Source organism: Euleptes europaea, chromosome 3, assembly GCF_029931775.1.
Source record: "Euleptes europaea isolate rEulEur1 chromosome 3, rEulEur1.hap1, whole genome shotgun sequence".
Lineage (NCBI taxonomy): Eukaryota > Metazoa > Chordata > Lepidosauria > Squamata > Sphaerodactylidae > Euleptes > Euleptes europaea.
The window spans coordinates 43,265,439-43,282,701 of NC_079314.1; the positions used below are offsets into that span (position 1 = coordinate 43,265,439).

General features: G+C 42.9%; 1 protein-coding gene across 1 annotated transcript in view; it reads left to right on the top strand.

Annotated features, from left to right (window-relative positions):
• The window catches only part of CACNA2D1 (calcium voltage-gated channel auxiliary subunit alpha2delta 1), a 437,349-nt gene that overhangs the window by 342,165 nt on the left and 77,921 nt on the right, over positions 1-17,263 (top strand). The window contains exon 12 of the mRNA XM_056846470.1: positions 8,705-8,815. Within this exon, the coding sequence (XP_056702448.1) occupies positions 8,705-8,815 (111 nt within the window). The remainder of the gene's footprint in view (positions 1-8,704; positions 8,816-17,263) is intronic.

The window sequence follows — 17,263 nt, forward strand, 5'->3', positions numbered from 1 at the left end:
TAGAAAATTGCACGTTCTAAGACATTTTTGTGATCTGTGGTCATAAACTCTTTGCACTTTGGATGTGTGGCTCATTCTGAAAAAGATAATTTTCAACAAACTCTTTTGTATGCTGATGTATCACAGTTGGTGTCTGAGAAAGTACCATTGCCCCATGATGTCTTTAAGGGTTTTCCCTTTCAATGCTAATCATCCTCTCTTGGACTTGCTGCACTGTTATAGTCCTATCTACTGGGAATATATCCATCCCATGAGACAGATGAGGCTGAGATAGAATGGCAGGCTCCTTTGGGCTCCTGGTGAGCTCCATAGCTCAGCATGGAATTGAACCCCAGGCTCCCCCAGGCAAATCCAACACCAGACATTCTACTGGTTGACGGTTGGGTTTGCATCGGATACTCCAATGTTACAGTGGTATTTCCTGCTGCCCATATGACAAGTGTGAATGACAGATGAACCACATCCTTAAGTACACATATAGATGTTCCAGTAAGTCCTGAATGGGCCACAGCTTCCCCAAGCCACATCTGTTGAAGTTTAAGAACATGTCTGGTATTCATACTGTTTGTGTTTGCTATAGGATGTATACCAACAAAACACAAGGGTACTCACAGCTAACCCAGTTGCTTTCTGACTCTCTCTAGTCTTTGGTCCTTACTGCTGTGTGTAGTCTTCTGTTCTTAATTCAACAGATTTATAAGAACAAGCACATGCCTTCCAAATTTTCCTACCACCAGAGGCCATGGAGCCCCACCTGCTAGGTCACCAGCCCCTACAGAGCTGCTGTTGTTTTGTTTGTTGCTTTTTGGAAGGACCTGCTTACACCACACCTCCTGATTCTCTTTGCACTTGGTCTGAGAAGAGCAGCAGGGCAGCAAGGCAAGGTCACTCAGCAATGCAGAGGGTTCTCTTTTAGCACAGTCAGTTTCAGAGACTCTGACGCCTCCTGTTCCTGTCATATAGCTCTGATGTTATGCGTTTGCTGCTCAGTGGAACCCTGCTGCCATCTTGGAGTTAAAAGTGAATGCTAGGTCTGGAAAGATGAAAGGCCTCCATTGCAAACTCACTTGCTGTGATGGACAGGTTAGGTTCTGCCTCTCCCTAAGACTGACCAATGTTAGGGGGAGACAGTTGGAAAACAGCAGTTAAGAATAGCAATTGAGAGTTGTCAGCTGGGGAGTTGAGAAGGAAAAGGAGGATGTCTGACTGAGTGAAAGTGCGGAGAAGAGCTGCTTAGAGTGGGCTGAAAATAGTCAGTTTGTAACCAAAGGGTCCCAGTTACAGGAATAGGACACAGTTCAAAAGTCCAGTGGAAGCGAAACGTAGTAACTTCGACCTTTCTTTCTTCTGTGTTATTTTAATACCATAGATAAAATAAAAAATTGATCCATTCCAATCCTATAATATATTAGAGGATATGAATAAATGGTGGCAGCATGTGAATGGATCGATGTTTGAGCCCCCAAACCCAATAACTCTGTGTGAGTGAGGGCCTGTTATTGAAGGGAGCTGGACTATCCTGTCTGCTGATGTCTCTATGAGTGAGAGAGAGAGGACCTGAGGTGTGAAATGATCATGTCTCTCTCTATATTTTAAAAGAGACAAGGAGGGTGGTGAATTTGACTCATGACCTACTGGTAACCCTGAACCTGAGAGAGAGAGAGAGAGAAGTGTAGAGAGTGGTAGGCACTGTGTGAGTGGAGAAGAGGGTGTCACACTTGCTTTCTGTAATGGCAATTTTGCATCCCTAAACTCTGTTTAGGGAGCCATTCACAGGCTTGCTTGACTGTCTTCATCCCATTGTATCGGATGGCGCCATTATGAGTTAGCCAGTGAACATCAGGGTCCATGGGGCAGACATTGTCTCCTTTTAGCACTGCCACATTTATTGAGTACCATTTTGGGAGTGAAGAAATAATGAAGACGAAGAGCTGGGAGAGTTGCAGTCAAAAGTGATGGATAGAGCCCCACAACATAATTTGTTGTCAAGGCTGAGCACAATTTCGTCAGAGTGATAAAACAGCAGAAGAAGAGTCGCTTGTGTAAGCAACAATGATGGGCGCTTCAACGGCTTTCCCTGACTGAAGCCCTCGCGTGTCCTTAGTGCTCTCATGAAGTCTTCTATAAGGATCCAAATGAATGGCTTTGAAGTGCAGTCAGGGATCTTGGGGGGAACTACGAGATTACATGGTTTATAAGGGTTGCCGCTATCCAGAAAATAATAAAAAGTTGTAGTAAATCAATCACGGGCAAGCTCACTAAGGGGAAGCAGTTAGAGCTTGCTAATATGGAATTTGAATCTGGTGAATTCCAGTCAGCGTTACCATCCTGATGGAATGTATCCACATGCCCATGAACCGTGCAGAGTGAAATTTCCCCACTATCCTCCTCTGGCAGCCTCTTGGGGCCCTGAAATTTTGTTCCTGGGGTTCCTATCCTAAGGAACAGCATAGGAGGCAAAATGGGGGTCTGTAGAGGGGTGGAGATTTGGTGAAAATTACCCCCTCTCTGCTGTTCTGTTGATGGAACTGCGTGTTCGTGTCTGTGCCAGTAAGAGAAAGATATGCCTTTTTGCCTTAAGAAACACATTTTCGATTACCACTGGCGCCAAATTGTTTTAAACAGTCCTAAATCTCTTGCGAGCCAACATGGTGTAGTGGTTAAGAGTGGTGGTTTGGAGTGCTGGACTATGATCTGGAGAACCGGGTTTGATTCTTCACATGAGCAGCGGATGCTAATTTGGTGAACCGGGTTGGTTTCCCCTCTCCTGTACACAAAGCCAGCTGGGTGACCTTGGGCTAGTCACAGTTCTATTAAGAGCTCTCTCAGCCCCACCTACCTCACAGGGTGTCTGTTGTGGGGAGGGGAAGGAAGGTGATTGTAAGCCAGTTTGATTCTTAAGTGGTAGAGAGAAAGTCGACATATAAAAATCAACCCTTCCTCCTCCTCCTCCTCCTCCTCCTCCACACAAATTTACCAACACTGTGGTTGCCAGCTATTTTAGTTATCCTTGCATGCTGAGAGAGAGAGTTAGGTTCTGCATGTATAGGAGAAAATTACTTTCTAAATACATTGTCAAGTAGAAATAAGTATTTCTTAATAAAGCCGGCAAAAATTAATTGGTAAGTTTAAAAAGGAAGAAGGTTGTTTGCTAGTCACTGCTACCCACCGTTCTTACACATCTTGAAGAAAAGCTCATTCTCAATAAAAACCCTTTGCAAGAGCTATTCAGTTTAATTTGGAGCAGCAATCACTGGAGGAGGAAGATGCCTCCCAGTCACCTTCAGGCCTTTTGTGGGTTTTGCCTTTCCTGAAGAGTCGTCTTCCCAGCATGCAGGCTCGTGCCTTGGTAGAGTTTGGGTGAGCGAGTTCAGGGCCAAAGGACACCAGAGGCTTTGGTGCCATGGCTGTTTAATTTGGCCTCAAAACAGCCCAAGGAGATCCTTTTCATGTCCCTAGGGCTGCTTTTTAGGGACAATGGGAAAAGAAATTTTATTTCACATGAAGATCACTACTTGATTCACAAGCAGCTTTGTCCAGGGATATATAAGATTGCCATGCAAATCCCCTGATGCAGCAGCATGAGAAACGTGTAGGAAGCTTTGAGTGAAATAAAATTTCTTTTCCCACTGCGTCATCATTTTTTTCTTCTCTTCCTTGATTCCTATCTCTCTCTATTCTGCATTCCAACATTGCTTTTCAAGGGCCAATTTCCCATCTAGAGTTCCAGTTACTAATGCCCTGCTTGATTTGCCTTTCATCTTGCATTCAGAAATATTATATACCCATTCTGGGCTAAGAGTTTGACTTAAAGTTTCGTTTTCAAGGTCTTTGAAAAAAGAGACTCTGACAAGATTAGGGTGCCCAAAGCAGACTGTTTTCTGCTTGTCTTGAAATAATTTGCTTTTTGATTCACTCCCATGCTTTGTCCCTGTGCAGGATGTACACACACCTGTTTCTTCCTCGCTCCTACCCTTGCCATTCAGGGAGAGATGGAAGAACTTGGGTCCCATTGGTTGAGGGGATAGCAGAGACACAAGAGCAAGCTGGGAGCTCAAAATCATTTGAACGGAGTGGCCAAGAATGATTGCATCTAGTGAGAATAGTTATTCCAAGGAGAGTGTGGCACTGATCTTGTGATCTAAGATGTCAAGATGAGCTCACAGAGTGTCACGACCACGTCAAAAGAGAACGACTGTGAATTATAATTATTTGTATTATTATTTTTTTTAAAAAGAATGTATTATCAAAGTCCAGTTTATGGCACAGTGGAAGTCTGGGAGTCTTAAATGATATTTGGGAATAAAGAGAGAGATTGTCAACTGCAACCTCGGGTTATTTGTAAATTTGATGTATTAGACTGGATGGTGATATTCTCAGGCACTTTTTATAGCTTGTCGTCTGGCTATATAGATTCTCCAGTGGGTACATTTTTGACAAGTTAGACTGAACCCTTGAAGTGAAAAGGTGCAGAACAATGTTTCTAACTAGGAAGTAACTCTTTCTAATTAAAGGGGGGGAATCAGTCCAATGTCACTTGGCATTTGGATGCTAAAAAAACCCTAGGTTCTTAGGGCCAATTTATACGCTCAGCACAATCAAGTGATATCCCACCCACCCCTATAGAATGTAGTGTTTCAGGCTGTAGGGGGTGTGTTGGAGGGATTCATATGTAGATTGTTTGCAACCTTAAATAGCTCCTGACACATACAAAGATCGTTACGTCAGAGAAAAAGGCCTTTCCTGTTCATTTGTTTGTTTGTTTGTTTGTTTGTTTAAATTGCCTATTGATACCCTCATATCTATCAAATCTGATCTCTTGGTACACTTCCATGTGCCAGTTACATTTCTCAGGCAGTCTTCTCCATGCAGTGCCCTCTCCTAGAATTGTCCATTTGGCAGTAGTCAGGACCCATGGGCAGGCTATGGGGTAGGTCCATGCCTCTGGGACTGGGGCACTTTTAGTCACAAGGCATCAGGAGCAGCTGCTCTGGCCTGGGAGGACACTCTGACCATCCACATACCCCCCCACCCCACCTCTTGGCAGAGAAAGAAAGAAGAGGAAGAGCATGCAGGATCCTGCTGCCAGCCATGCCCACTGTAACTGTAATCTGTACCGGATTTGTAATCTGTACCAGAACCATTAAAAAAAAAAAGGAGTACACACGCATACTCTCATATTCATGAGACCCATAAATGAAAAATAGACAGTAAAGAAAATAAGAAAGTTGTAATTTTATGCTGGCCATTGGCTGTAACAACAATAAACAAATAAGAAAGTATAGGAATATATATCTTTCACATTACCTACTTGCCTAGTCCCTTTAACTGGAGATGCCGGGGATTGAACCTGGGACCTTCTGCATGCCAAGCAGATGCTCTGCCACTGAGCCACAGCCCCTCCGTTATGTTCTGTGACTTTTGTACTTACCAGCTACCTTTTTTTTTAGCAGTGTAATGTTTACTCCCAGTACAACTGAACTGTTATACACTTCAGTTCTTTACTGTTCCCCATTATCACTTCAGTGGGGCTTAGATGATTGCTTTTATCTTCCACTCAGTCCTCCAATAGGGAGGGCAAGCAGTGGCCATCCTGATTTCCTTTGCATCGAGTCTGGTGTGTGCTAGATCTGTTGCTTTTGAAAAAGACACCCTACTCGACTCCAGTGCTCCTGCCTAGGAAGAGGAAAGCTTTTCCTTATTAGTCACACCCTTGATCTTAGCCAAAAGGCTGAGAAGTTCTGAATCATTTTGCACTGTCTTGCTTAGTACATGATTGCAAGCAGCAGTAAACATCTGCTGGGTCTTCCAACAGTAGTTTAATGTTGACATATTGCTGCACAGAACTGTACCGCAACAGCATCAGCAGCTTAGTCAGCAGTAGCTCCAGTAGTCAAATATTGGTGTGGATGCAAATTTAGTAAATCCAAACCGTCAGTAAGGGCTTGTCACTTAACCGCTGAGCCATTTTCAAGATGCTGTTTGAACTTCCCGTAATTTCCTCTGGAACAGAAGTCTGTCTGTTCGGGTTTTCCTTCCATTCCACACAGCCTCAAATCCATTCCCTTTACTCAAATAAGGATCCCATTTTAAAAGTGCTGTACTGTAATCTGCTGCTGTAAGATTGAAGCCTTCCTGCAGCATAAGGAATCTACCACCAACATAAGTGGCTCTTCCTCCGGCAGAAAGCCACTGTGGCTGACTTTGCTGAGCAGATACAGGCCAGATGCTAGCCATACAGGACATTTGCCTTCTCCATGTTTTTGGAGCTTTTGTGATGTCACTGTAGAATTTATATCAAAGCAACGTTATGGCAACTGATTCACAATATTTATGAGGCTATTTTTTTCTTTCCTTTATTTCTTTCATAAGGTCTAACCCCCGAAGCAATATATTTCAGGTTGGAACCTCCATACATTTTTTATTTCTACATGCATTTTTTATCTTTGAATCAAAATCATAGCACTGGTATTACTAATAGTATGGTTGGGAACTTTGTTACTCAACTTTATTTGGTAAGGTAATAAAAGGATAATGTCTGCTAAAATTGGGACGGACGTTGACATCTTGACCATGGGTTCAATATGTCTAGTACCAGAAAGCTGGGATTTTTAATTTTAAAATGTTGCTCTCTGAATTCAGTTGATGTGGTAGAACTGGGTAAAAGAACCATTGCTTTGATGTTCATCAGTTAATAGAATTTTATTGCATTTGTACCTCTCCCTTTCTCGTGTGACCTCATGGTGGTATAATTTGGGTTCTCTCCACTTTATCCTCAGATCAATCCTGTGATTTTAGGCTCAGAGCGAGTGAGTTGCCCAGTATTATGCAGTCAGCATGTTTGAGTAAGAATTTGAACCAGGCACAGGTCTAACCCTCTAATATGTACTATACCAGTTGTGTCCAGCTTTTCCAGACCCACTGAACATAGGACTCACTGAGCTGCTGAATCGTGTGACAGGAAGAGGGGGACGAAGGTAGAATCTCATCAGGGGCAAAAACCAGAACTATGGGCAGCAGACCGATAGAAAACACAAGCTGAGCACCAGGAGGTATATTTAGGCATGCTGTGAAGTGAAAGAAACATGATTGGTGGGCAGACTCACCTGGCTCAAAGCCCCTTGATTACCCATAAAGTGAGCTCCTGATTGGATCATCTCAGTGTTTCCTGATGCATTTCAGTAGGAGCATAACACCATGGTGAACAGATGGAGTAGCCCTATGCAGTAGCCCTTTATGCTGCAGGCCCAGATTGTTGCTTTGAGGCTTCTTTTCCTCAGTAACTGGAGAGGGTTATTGTCAGGTCATTAAACAGGCTGCTGTACATAGAGCTAAAGTGCAGAATTGCTTGCTGTTTATTGTCCCTTATTTGCACCTGCATAGTCAGGTGCATCCTTTAAAATGAACAATATGGGCTAGGTTACATTGACTTTTTTTGCACCTGTGCAATCAGTGGCATCTGTTCAAGAAGCTATTGCAAGAACTGAGTGCAAGATTAGCTGGCTACAAAGGCACACAGAGACTTTTAAGTAGTAAGTATCAACTAAAAAAATTAAACAGGAATTTTTTTGTAGTGTGTGCCTTTTAGGGATTGGAGGCAGCAAATAAGTGGTACGGTGTGGCAACTGCAAGGAAGTACTTATTATTCTCACTGAAGGTCATCCGAATTCTCTCAGACTTATCTGAATGTTTGGCTCCTTGCTTGTGATCAGTGAGCAGAATGTGTGCCAAACCAGTGGGTGGTTAAGCATGACTGGCTCTATTCTACCAAACAACTAATCGAAGGAGAAAGCCACAGAAAAAACCATCTTTCTGCATGTATGCAAAGAGAGCCAGGAGAAATGGTACACTTGCTCTCTATGCATGGGTGCAAGTCCCCCCCAAATGGTGCCTCTAGAGGGGCTTGTGACCCAGCAAGTTGGGCCTACAATTCCTTTGATCTATTTTTCCTGGCTCAGCTTATTTATTTATTTGATTTATTTATTTAGAGTATTTATATGCTGCTTTTCTCCTGTAATACAAGACTCAAAGTGGCTCACAAACTTTAAAGAGATCATCAATCAAAATAAGAATGTAATCACTCAGACTCCTAATACATCAAAAGAACCATTGTTCACACAATCCTATTATTATAAAACTCAAAAATGGGGGGAAATACTATACCAGCAAAAAACACCTATAGAGACAAAAATGTAAAAAGTTAGCAATCTTCAGACAAAGGTCTCCCTTCCCAGTCCCAGGTAAGCAGATTTTTTAATGTCATCTCTAGCTTATGATATAAATATTGTGGGTTAGATCCTATGGATCCGTTCCACTAGTGAAGGTGTTTTCATCTGGTGAAAGGAGCCTTCCCCGACAAAGAACACTGCCTTGCATCAAGCAAAGGCCCCTTCCATCATGGCAGAATGAATTTGCAGGATCCAATAACTCGCCTAATCTTTTAAAAAGCATTTCCTTTTCTCCTTTGTACAGGCTTTCAGAATGAACTACATCATAATCTTGAATGTGGAAGCTGAGGAATGTAATATGAAATGAAATAACTTCTTAGCAGCTTGAGCTATAGCTGGGGAAAATATGGTGAAATGTAGATTGAAAAGCACACACACCTTTACTTGGAGGTCACCCTTTGGTTCCTGAGCGTTGCAGGATGGCTTATTTTGTTTATGAACTGTAACTAGTATGTGCCTCTCTGTATCTCTTCCAGCACAGCCACAGTGTCTACAGAGCTAACTGCAACAAGATTATCATGTTATTTACCGATGGCGGTGAAGAAAGAGCACAGGAGATTTTCAACAAATACAACAAGGAAAAGAAAGTAAGTCTCATTTGTGGAAGCTCAGTGTCCTGTTCTCCAGGCATGTTTTCAAACTACGGAACGTGCTGAGAAAGCGATAGCAGAAACAGTTTTCAATAAAAGGCAGATTATTTTCAAGAAATTCTCTGAATGCAACATTGCATAGCAACACATACACTGACGTATAAGCAATATAAAGGTAATTAAGTATGTTCTGCAGACCAAAAAGCAGCACTTTAAAACATGAAATCTAGCTTGTCAACCTTGGATCAAATCCCTGCAAGTTACACCGATGTCCCTTTCACATCAGGAAGCACTTTGTATATCTCACAAACTCTTTAATATCCCTTGAACATGCAATGATTGCCTCCCTAAGCTGAGCACCTGAATAAGTCCGTGATGCTTGCCCCTTTCTCAATGCCTTGCAGATAATTGTGCAAGCTGCTGTTTACTGTCATCAGCAGTCATGAATGCCAGCAGGAGGCACACTGCCTTCTGGTAAGGGGAGAGCCATAACATTATATGAAGAGCCTGTCACTCAGTGATAGATAATATATCTTTGCTTGGCATCTCCGGTGTATACGACCATAGACATTGCTCCCAGTCATAGTGAAGAGCAATGGATTCAGTGGCCCTAAGTCAACATAATACTGACCACGTGTACAGATATGGAGCACATGTAGTGTTGAATCATACAATATGGTGCCAGTGTGGTCAGCATGTTTTTCAAGGACTTAGAAGAGGAGGTGTAATGCCCTTGCCCAGTGCCTGTGATGGCCACTGGTAATGTGAACTGGACTTGAGTTATATCTTCTTTCTCCATCCTTGGTCCTCCATTCTGTTTGTTTCCTTCTTTTTCAATGCTAAACATGCTTCCTCCTGGCTTATGAACTAACTCTTACCCCCACTTAGGTTATGAAATCCTGAATCTCTTTTGAAACTATGATGGATTCTCTTAACTGTCCTGACAAGCCAACAAGGCGCTTATCAGTTCTGGTCTTTGTTCAGCCCTGAAAAGTGTAAAGACATTGCATATGTTCAAAATGTATTCTAGATCCTGCCAATTTGCTGACATATACACAGTATGTAATTGCCAGAAGGCAGTATCTGGCAGCCACCTTCTCATTTCCACCACACACCAATCCTATCTCATTTCTCTCAACACCTTTTGGCCACTCAGCCTCCTATGGCCATCTCCTGGGGATAGGCCATGGCTCAGTGGTAGAGCATCTGTTTGGCATGCAGAAGGTCCCAGGTTCAATCCCCGGCATCTCCAGTTAAAGGGACTAGGCAAGTAGGTGATGGGAAAGACCTCTACCTGAGACCCTGGAGAGCCGCTGCCGGTCTGAGTAGACAATGCTGACTTTGATGGACCAAGGGTCTGAGTCAGTATAAGGCAGCTTCATGTGTTCAAGCCACACCCCAGTCCTCCTCCTCCTCCTCCTCCTCCTCTATTCTCCTCCCCCCACCGATTCCTTGATTGAGTGTGATGCAGAACATGTCCCCCTTGGGCACCTTCCAGTCCTTTCTAAAGAACCAAGGTGAGCATGGTCTTGAGCTTTCACAAGAACCAGAACTCTTGTAAGAACCCACGACCAAGAGGGATTTACTAGAAACCATCCTAAGCACCTGTGTCCCTCAGCCATCTTCCTGGTAGCCAACCACCTCCCTTCTCACACCCCCTTCTCACAGACATTGAGACATTAAGCTCAGCCATGTTGCTGGCTCTAAGAGCCCCATAGCCGTTCAGGGGTGTGGTGTCTGGTGCTCCCGGATAATAATGCTGTGGAATATTGTGATATGTGATGCTGCACTGCATTTAGGAAACAATTGTATACAGGTCTACTCAAAATTCTACTCCTGTCTATTCAATGGGGCTTACTCTCAGGGAAGTGTTCTTATGATTGCAATGTTAATCTGGTCCATCCTAAACACCTTGTTACAGATGTAAGTTTTAAGACCAGCTGTTCACTGTTAATGTATTTGATATATAACACATTTGATATTTGTGTTATGGGATCATAGTGACCAGAGCCCACTGATTTAAATGCAGCAGTGCTTGTTCAGCTTCTGCATTTCTGTTCACTGGCTGGAATTTGCCTATTTCGTGGGTAAAAACTTTCCACAAGTTCCCTGTGAAATTCATTTCTACAGATGAGGTCACTTAAGTTTGGTTTTGGTTTGACTTGCCCTTTCTTTTTCTTTTTTACTGGAAGTCATATTGCATGTCTTCACTGAATGTTGTTTTGGTTTCTGAATGTCCAGTTGACTATTGTGAGCTATGTGAGCAAGGATACCCCATGTTGAAATTGGAATAATCAGATGCAGCATCTGTTCCCTGTGTGCTAGTCTTCTCTTGCAAGGGTAAAATCTTCTGCAGACATTTCCCCCCAAAAGTAGTGCTATACCTTGTGACTTACCACATTCTAATTTTAAAATATTAATTTTTCAATATCCAACATATTCATGATAGATATGGGTGAAACCCGAGGCTGTGTTTCTGCAGATCTTAGGTAATGGACACTTACCTCCAGATGTAGATACTACCTTTTCACAAGGTAGCTCTGACTCATTGGTGTATTCAATCATTGTTGCATATTTCTATTGCTGTATTAGTTTTATTATAGTATTTTAGAACTAACTGAACATCTTGTTCTTCTTGCAAACCATAAGCAACAGTATTAGTTATGCAGAACTGAAGTATTATTGCTGAATTATCACAATACAATTAGAATAACAGTGTGGTGTGGTGGCTAAGGGTGGTGGTTTGGAGCAGTAGACTCTGATCTGGAGCACTAGGTTTGAATCCCCACTCCTCCACATGGGAGGCGGATGCTAATCTGGTGAACTGGATTTGTTTCCCTACTCTTACACATGAAGCCAGCTGGGTGACCTTGGGCTACGCACAGCTCTTAGAGCTTTTTCAGCCCACCCACCTCACAGGGTGTCTGTTGTGGGGCGGGGAGGGGGATTGTAAGCCAGTTTGAGTCTTACTTAAGTGGTGGAAAAAGTCAGCATATAAAAACCAACTCCACCTCCTCCTCCTCCTCCTCCTTCTTCTTAAGAGTAAGTGTCCAGTAGCACCTTAAAGACTAAAAAAATATTTGGCGGGGTATGAGCTTTCGTGAATCACAGCTCACTTCTTATGTTTTTAAGCCCTCATTTTCCTCCCACAATTTTGAGGATAGTATTAACAATTCTATATCCTGTTCAGGACAATTATTTGCAACTCCAAATGTATTACTTTTGCATTGGGGGCAGAAAGTGAAGACTGTTCGCCACCTCTGTTGGTATGCTGTTTGCCTCTGTTTTCTATTTTACTTTATTTAAAATATTTACACTTGCCATCTCATATGCCTGAGGCGTCTCAAAACAATACATTATTTTTTAAAAAAAGAATTTAAAAACTGAGCAATTTCAGGAATAGCACTAGTCCTTTTAATATCATAGTTCTCCTGAGTATCAGCGTACAAATTATTTCCTAAGGAAGTAGCATGAGGGGCCAGGGCTTAGTTATAGAGCATCTTCTTAGCATGCAGAAAGTCCCAGGTTCAATCCTTGGCATCTTCACTTAAAAGGATGAGGTAGTAGGTGAAGTAAAAGACCTCTGCCTAGGATACCTGGTGAGTTATTGCCAGTCTGAATAGACAATACTGAACTTGATGGACTTATTCAGTATAAGGCAGCTTCATGTGTTCAAGCTGTCTCACAAACCCCTTATAAAAGCCATCAGAGATGTCCCATGGACATCACTGAAAAAGCCTTGTTGAGACCTGACCTCATGTAGTGATGGCCACAGGCATCGACAGCTTCATAAGGGGACTAGACAGATTAATGGAGGATAGATCTATCAGTGGCTAATAGCCATGGAGACTAAAGGAACCCTCCATGTTCAGAAGCAGTAAACCTCTGAATCCCGGGGGGCGGGGAGGAGGCAATGTCAAGGGAAGTCTTTGGTCTCTGTGCCCTGGTACTGGCCCTCCAGAGTAACTGGTTGGCCACTTTGTGAGGCTGGATGCTGGACTAGATGGATGACTGATCTGATCCAGCAGGGCTCTTTTGATGTTCTTATGAGCACAGGGCTCTGTGGTCCTCCATTTTTAGCCTCACAACATCTCTGTGAGGTAGTTGAGGATGAAAAAGAGCAATTGGCCTGAGGGCCTCTGGTGAGCTTTGTGGCAGAACTGTGTTTGAATCTAGGTCTTCCACATCCTAGTCAGATAACTCTATCCACACCACCATACTGGCTTCATGTGGCTGTATACATTTATTTAAAATGTTTGACAGACAGGAGCAGGAAAGCAAAAGAGCATACCTTTTAAATTAGATAAACCGGATTTTTTATTTGCACTCAGAGAACTCTCAAAGTCATCCTGGAGCTGGTATTCTTGCAATATGACTTTTAAGTTTCATATGTATTTTTAGACAAGGTGCAGGGCATGTTGAATCAGTGGATTCATAAAAGTTAATCAGATCTGGGACTTGTACCCTATAGTTGATTATATCAGAAGAAGCATTTAATTAAGTCCCAAGTTCCTTACAAAGTAGCTGCTTGCAAATTTATCAAGTCAGCTATGAGGAATATTAACAGAGAGCCTATGGTGTCCTGATAGTGCGGACATTCAGTTTCATTAACAGAAGTTATAATAAAAAAATACCCTAACACCCTCTTCCGAAGCCTAGTGGCCAGCAAATATGTTCTTGTTTTTACATTGCAGGAATAGTGTGTTTGCCCATAACATGTTGCTTTCGTGGGTGATATTATCAAGGGAAGTAACAGAGTTGTCAGCCCCTCACATATGACCTCACTATTCTTTCATAACCAGAGCAGCATAAGATTGAGCTGTGGTTGAAAAAGCCACCATGCCACTCCCAGAATGTAGACCTGCAGTGTGGTAGAGAATAACTTGCCCTCTGAACCTCAAACTCATACCCATTATTGTCAGAGTCTGCCCCAACACATCCTTGGAGGGGGAAGAGGAGGACTCTTCAGAAAAGGAAGATTCCACAAGGGGAAAGAAGCTCCCATCGTCCCTGTTACACCCTAGGCTCATTGCCAGGATGTCCAGGAGAAAGAACCCCCTGCCTTCCCTGTCACAACTGGCCTCATCTAATATCCAGAAGGTTTGGGGGCTCTGGAGCCTCCTGAGGAGGGAGCCAGAGAACCAAAACTGAAGCTTGGATGAGGTAGAGGAGTACACACCTACCAGTGGGGTCTTCCCTTCTCTCTCTCTCTCTCTCTCTCTCTCTCTCTCTCTCTCTCTCTCTCTCTCTCTCTCTCTCACAATCTGCCTACCACAGGCAGAGCCATATATTTTGGGGGAAAGAAAATACAGTCAACAAGACCTGTGTAACTTCACCAAGAACATTTTGGATTAATATCCCTCCTGATTCAGACTGGCAGATTGTTTGAGGTGCTGGTAAGGCTGCAGTAAAAGGTTTATTTAGCTGTCAATGGACTTGCATAAACAATGAAATGAAATCAAAGAAGATCCGGTGAAACAGATTTAAAAGCTGGAGTTAGTGCATACAAAAGGGCTGGATGCAAAAACATCAGAAGAAAGATCTCTGTAGGAAACAACTAAACATTGTCTAACTTCCAGGCTGCACAAGCATTGGGAGCAGCAACATCTTAGAAAGGGTTAGTGCACCATTTGGGAGAAGAATGTAAAAAGGAGCTTAGCAACATGCAAAGGGGAACTCAACAGTGCAATCCTATGTAGATTTTCTCCAGTTTGCAGTAGCTCTGCATAAGATTGTGCTGTCAGGAAATGAATAACATCTGAAGCACAACCAGTATACTATGCAATCCTAAACACCCTTCAAAGCCCAAGTGATTTCAGTTGATTCAGAAGAGTGTAACTTTGCTTAGCATTGAACTAATAACCACAGTCAATGATTGAGGTCCTGTGTGTGTCGGTCAGCTGTTTCCTGCCATAGCTTTGGCCCCAGAGGCCAGGTGGGGACGGCTTTCCAGTATGTGAGGGGAAACATACTGGATTTTGCTTATGGATGCCCTTTATGTTTGATGGAATGCACACGGGTTATGATTCTCTCAGCAATTATTTCATGAAGGTTTTATGGGTTTCTGAGATTGAGGAAACAGTAGGACCTCAAATTATTATTGAATATTTCTTTTACTATAGAAGAGCTGTAGTGCTGATGCTGAATATTCTGGATACTCTGTGTCACTTATCAAAATATCTTATGTTGCCTTTTTGTTGAACAAAAGTGATTCAATTGCCTCTTCCAGCAAGAGATGCATGCTCCGTAACATTGCTGCTTCAGTTTTACTTACGTTGTTTGGGTGAACTTGACTTCTATTTAACCTTCAAGCTGACAAGTTAAAGAAAATAATAAACATTTTGTGCTTCTCTTGAGCAGCTAGGCTTTGAAAAGTGTCCCAATAAATTACTGGTTTTCTTCTTTTGGAGCTGGCATATGGTTATAGTTAAAATAGTTCTCTGTCTCTATAGATAACTTGCACCACAAATGTTTTTTTTTTTTTTTTGTTAAATCAACTAACTCTGGGAAGTCAAAAAAAGAATGCAGTAGTGACTGAAGTGCACATTGTGACATTAAATATGATAGTATCTTGTGCAAATGGTACTTCTTTACATTGGCCCTTTTCTGATGTTTCAAGGTGGTAGAGTGAATGCATATGGGGGGGTGAACAGCAGCAGACTCCACCTTTGGCTGTCATGGACTCATTGAATTGTATAGCAAGGTAAAGGTAAAGGTAGTCCCCTGTGCAAGTACCAGGTCGTTACTGACCCATGGATTTTTATTGGTTTCAGACTGTATTAAATAAATTTGATTTAACCCTTGGGGTGATGTCACATTGTGACATTTACTAGGCAGACTGTGTTTACAGGGTGGTTTGCGATTGCCTTCTCCAGTCGTCTACACTTTACCCCCAGCAAGCCGGGTAGCAAGAGCCTACATGAATATAAGTAGGTAAAACGCTGGCAAAGTTTTTGTTAACTAACCTGGAGATGAAAGTATGAACTCTTTTTAAAAGCCTTTATTTACTTTATTTTATGTTTCCTACTTGGCCTACAAGCAAAGCAAAGCATAATTCTTTCCCAAATGTTAAGCAGCTCCCTTCTGAAAATCTGGAAGACTAAAGTAAAGGTAAAGATAGTCCCCTGTGCAAGTACCAGGTCATCACTGACCCATGGGGTGACATCACATCATGACATTTACTAGGCAGACTAAGTTTACGGGGTGGTTTGCCATTGCCTTCCCCAGTCATCTTCCCTTTACCCCCAGCAAGCTGGGTACTCATTTTACCGACCTCAGAAGGATGGAAGGCTGAGTCAACCTTGAGTTGGCTACCTGAAACTGACTTCCGTCGGGATTGAACTCAGGTTCTGAGCAGAGCTTTGACTGCAGCACTGCAACTTACCACTCTGCGCCATAGGGATCTATGGTAGACTAAAAGGTCAGCCTAAAACAATTTTATAACCACCTAGCTTCATTTGTTTTGAAGCCCTGGGCAAGGTCAGCATAATATTTTTAAGTTAATGTATGCTACCATTATTGCTTGAAAAACAATCTGACCTCTTTTTAATTGCCTAGCACAAGCCTATTAGGAAGGAACTCTGAGCCTTGTGCTGAGAATTATTTTGTGTTTTTCACAATACCGAAAACCCTCACCTATAGTTAACTCTTATTTAAAAAAGCCTAATAAGAAATTACTCTTACAGCCCATTCCTGAGCTGGAAGGGCGAAAGACCATAGGAGGCGAGGAAGGGCCTATGCTGGTATCCAGGCCCCTGCAGGTGTCCCTGCCACTTACGCTGCCCAGAGTGGCATGTACGCTGGTGTTGGGGGATGCACTGCTATCCTCCCAGCACTGCCTTGGCAGTGCGACCCAGGGACGCTGGAACAGGTTCGCACCGGCATTGTGACAGAACACTTCCGTGCGCCATTCTCCCGGGGGGTGTTCCCGGTCTGGTCCAGGGGAGGAGCTGCCTTTAGGCAGCATCCTAAGCCCTTTCGGGCCGGGAACACTCCCTGTGTCCTTACCTTGAACACTCCCTTTGCCCTTACCACCCAATGGAGTGGTTCCACGGAGCTCAAAGGTAAGGGCATGATTTTGGCTTCATTGGGGGGGCTGAATCCTCCTTTGGAAACAGTTTAGCGGTGCTGCCTGCAGCCACCAGCGCTGCCCCTTCCTAAGCGAAGGGGCTGCTTAAACAATCAAATTGTTCAAAACCAGCAGGAAAACCCCGAAACTCCGCTAGAGCACTCCCCCAAGAAGCACAACAACACAAGAAGTAAAATCAGAACAGTGGAACCAGAAAGGATAAACTTTTTAAAATATATGAACCTGGAGCTCCCCACCCCCGACAACTAATCATTTAAAAAATAAAGTGTAAAAAATAGCCAAGACAGATCCTAATAGCAACAGAAATGCACAAAAGTCTTTTAAAAACTAAGAACAGCAGAAAGCAAAGCCAAAGA